This window comes from Atta cephalotes, assembly GCF_000143395.1.
Source record: "Atta cephalotes unplaced genomic scaffold scaffold00011, whole genome shotgun sequence".
Lineage (NCBI taxonomy): Eukaryota > Metazoa > Arthropoda > Insecta > Hymenoptera > Formicidae > Atta > Atta cephalotes.
In genome coordinates this window covers 4,392,436-4,394,477 of record NW_012130075.1, presented here as the reverse complement: position 1 = coordinate 4,394,477, position 2,042 = coordinate 4,392,436, and the positions used below count along the sequence as shown (strand labels likewise).

The 2,042-nt window shown below is 34.0% G+C and overlaps 2 protein-coding genes across 2 annotated transcripts in view; both read left to right on the top strand.

Annotated features, from left to right (window-relative positions):
• LOC105617144 (protein dispatched) overlaps positions 1 to 1,678 on the top strand; it is a 10,563-nt gene extending 8,885 nt beyond the window's left edge. Inside the window, 5 exon segments of the mRNA XM_012198716.1 lie at positions 8 to 43; positions 45 to 536; positions 647 to 947; positions 1,019 to 1,319; positions 1,441 to 1,678. Of these exon segments, the coding sequence (XP_012054106.1) occupies positions 8 to 43; positions 45 to 536; positions 647 to 947; positions 1,019 to 1,319; positions 1,441 to 1,678 (1,368 nt within the window).
• Positions 1,679 to 1,877: 199 nt separating this feature from the next.
• LOC105617143 (Bardet-Biedl syndrome 1 protein) overlaps positions 1,878 to 2,042 on the top strand; it is a 13,661-nt gene continuing 13,496 nt past the window's right edge. The window contains exon 1 of the mRNA XM_012198715.1: positions 1,878 to 1,889. Within this exon, the coding sequence (XP_012054105.1) occupies positions 1,878 to 1,889 (12 nt within the window). The remainder of the gene's footprint in view (positions 1,890 to 2,042) is intronic.

Sequence of the window (2,042 nt, the reverse complement as noted above, 5' to 3'; positions counted from 1 at the left end):
GGGTATAAATCCAATCGATAATGGTGATTATCTTGATCCTCGTAAAACGAGGAATACCTGACTGGGATGATGCTTTTGATGTTTCTCATCCAAAATCTCAATTATGGCTTGAACAATTTTGCGGAAATTTACGAAGTCAACCTTTTTACCGTAGTACTACGGGACCTTTATTATCCAATTGCTTTATTGAACCATTACGTTTATGGATGAAGAGATCTTGTAAGGATCCTGTCGATCCTCAGATTGAGTATATACCATGTTGCAAGAGTAGTAAATTTCCTTACAAACCAAGCGTTCTGCAACAATGTGCAGCTGAAGCTAGTAATAGAATATATCACACGCCTCATTTGTGGTTTCGGACTGGTCCAATTTCTGGAGGTCCAAAATTCGTTAAAGAACCATTACTGTCCGCGCAAGCATCAAACGATACATTTCCGATTAAAGTAACACCTAAAATTAAAGCGCTTATTGTCGAATATGATAGCACATATGCATATAGTCTCTCGTTTGGAAGTATGGATAAATTTTTTAATGAAGCAAGTATTATTTATTTGATATTAATAAATAACGTCATGAATTGATATTTGTAAAAGTATAAATCCTTGAAGTAAAGTTTAATTGAACTTCTTGAATTTAAATTTTACAGGTTGAAAATTGGATGCAGAATCAATTACGAACTGCACCTCGAGGAATGCGACGCGGATGGTTTATCAGTCATCTAGAATTTTACGAGCTCCAGCGTACATTATATCATGGAACTTTATATGCGATGGGAGTATCGCTAACTTTGGCTCTAATAGTATTAGCATTGGTGACCTTAAATCCTCTTATTAGCCTATACGCCATTCTAGCTATTGGTGCTGTAATAATTGTAACCGTGGCAATACTTATTCTTCTTGGATGGAAACTCAATATTTTAGAAAGTGTTGCAATCACTACAGCAATAGGTAAATAAAAATTAAAAGATAAGTTTAAACTATTTGTGAAATTAATATTTCTGGATATTTTGTTTTATTAGGACTTGCTGTGGACTTTAGCTTGCATTATGCTGTGAGTTATAAAGCATGCGTCTCTGAGAAGAAAATAGACAGAGTAAAAGCGGCTCTACAACAAATGGGTGGTCCTACTCTTATGGCAGCAATTACAAGTGGTGCTGCGGGTGCTTTAATGTTACCTTCTCATGTACTAGCATATATACAAATCGGTCTTTTTTTAGTGCTTGTCATGGGAGTAAGTTGGATATATGCAACGTTGTTTTTATGTCCAATGTTAGCAGTTATAGGACCGTCTTCACAATTTGCTCAGTTTGAATATCCCAGGTAATCAATTTTTATTATATAATATGTAAGTTTATGATACATTAAAAATACATTTTAAAATGAAGCAATTGGATATTACAAGATATAAATTAATTAATGATTATAATTTGAATTTTTACAGACTGAAAATATTATCAATTTGTTTTCGTAAATATGATGATGGCGGTGTAGTTGAAACCGGCAAGGATAACAATCGAGCGAGGAAAGCTTATAAAGGACGGGGAATGCTTTCGGAATCAACTCTAAGCACTTCTAGCTCCGTATGTCAATTTCATTGCAGTGAATTGGAAACTCTTGCTGCAAGGCCTCCATCTCCATCATTGCCACCATCTTCTCCGTTATCAACATTACTTCGTTAAAACAATCAGTATTTAAATTAGAAATTATGTGCCATTTTTCTAGGAATCTCAATTTGCTATTTTTTTTTATCAATTTTGTATTTTTTAAATTGTATGTAAAATAATCATTTTTGTATGTTATTCTATGCATTGGTGTGATATCATATAATTAATGTGACTGTTGGCTGTGTTCAAATAGCTTTAAGGTCATTACTCAAACATGTGGTCTATTGTTTGTTACATATATCTACAGTACATACATACAATACGCAGTCAAACACACACACACACACACACACACACACACACACACACACACACACACACACACATACACAGGAGGTCTTACCTTAATTAGTACAGATATATAGTACGTAGTAGTGAC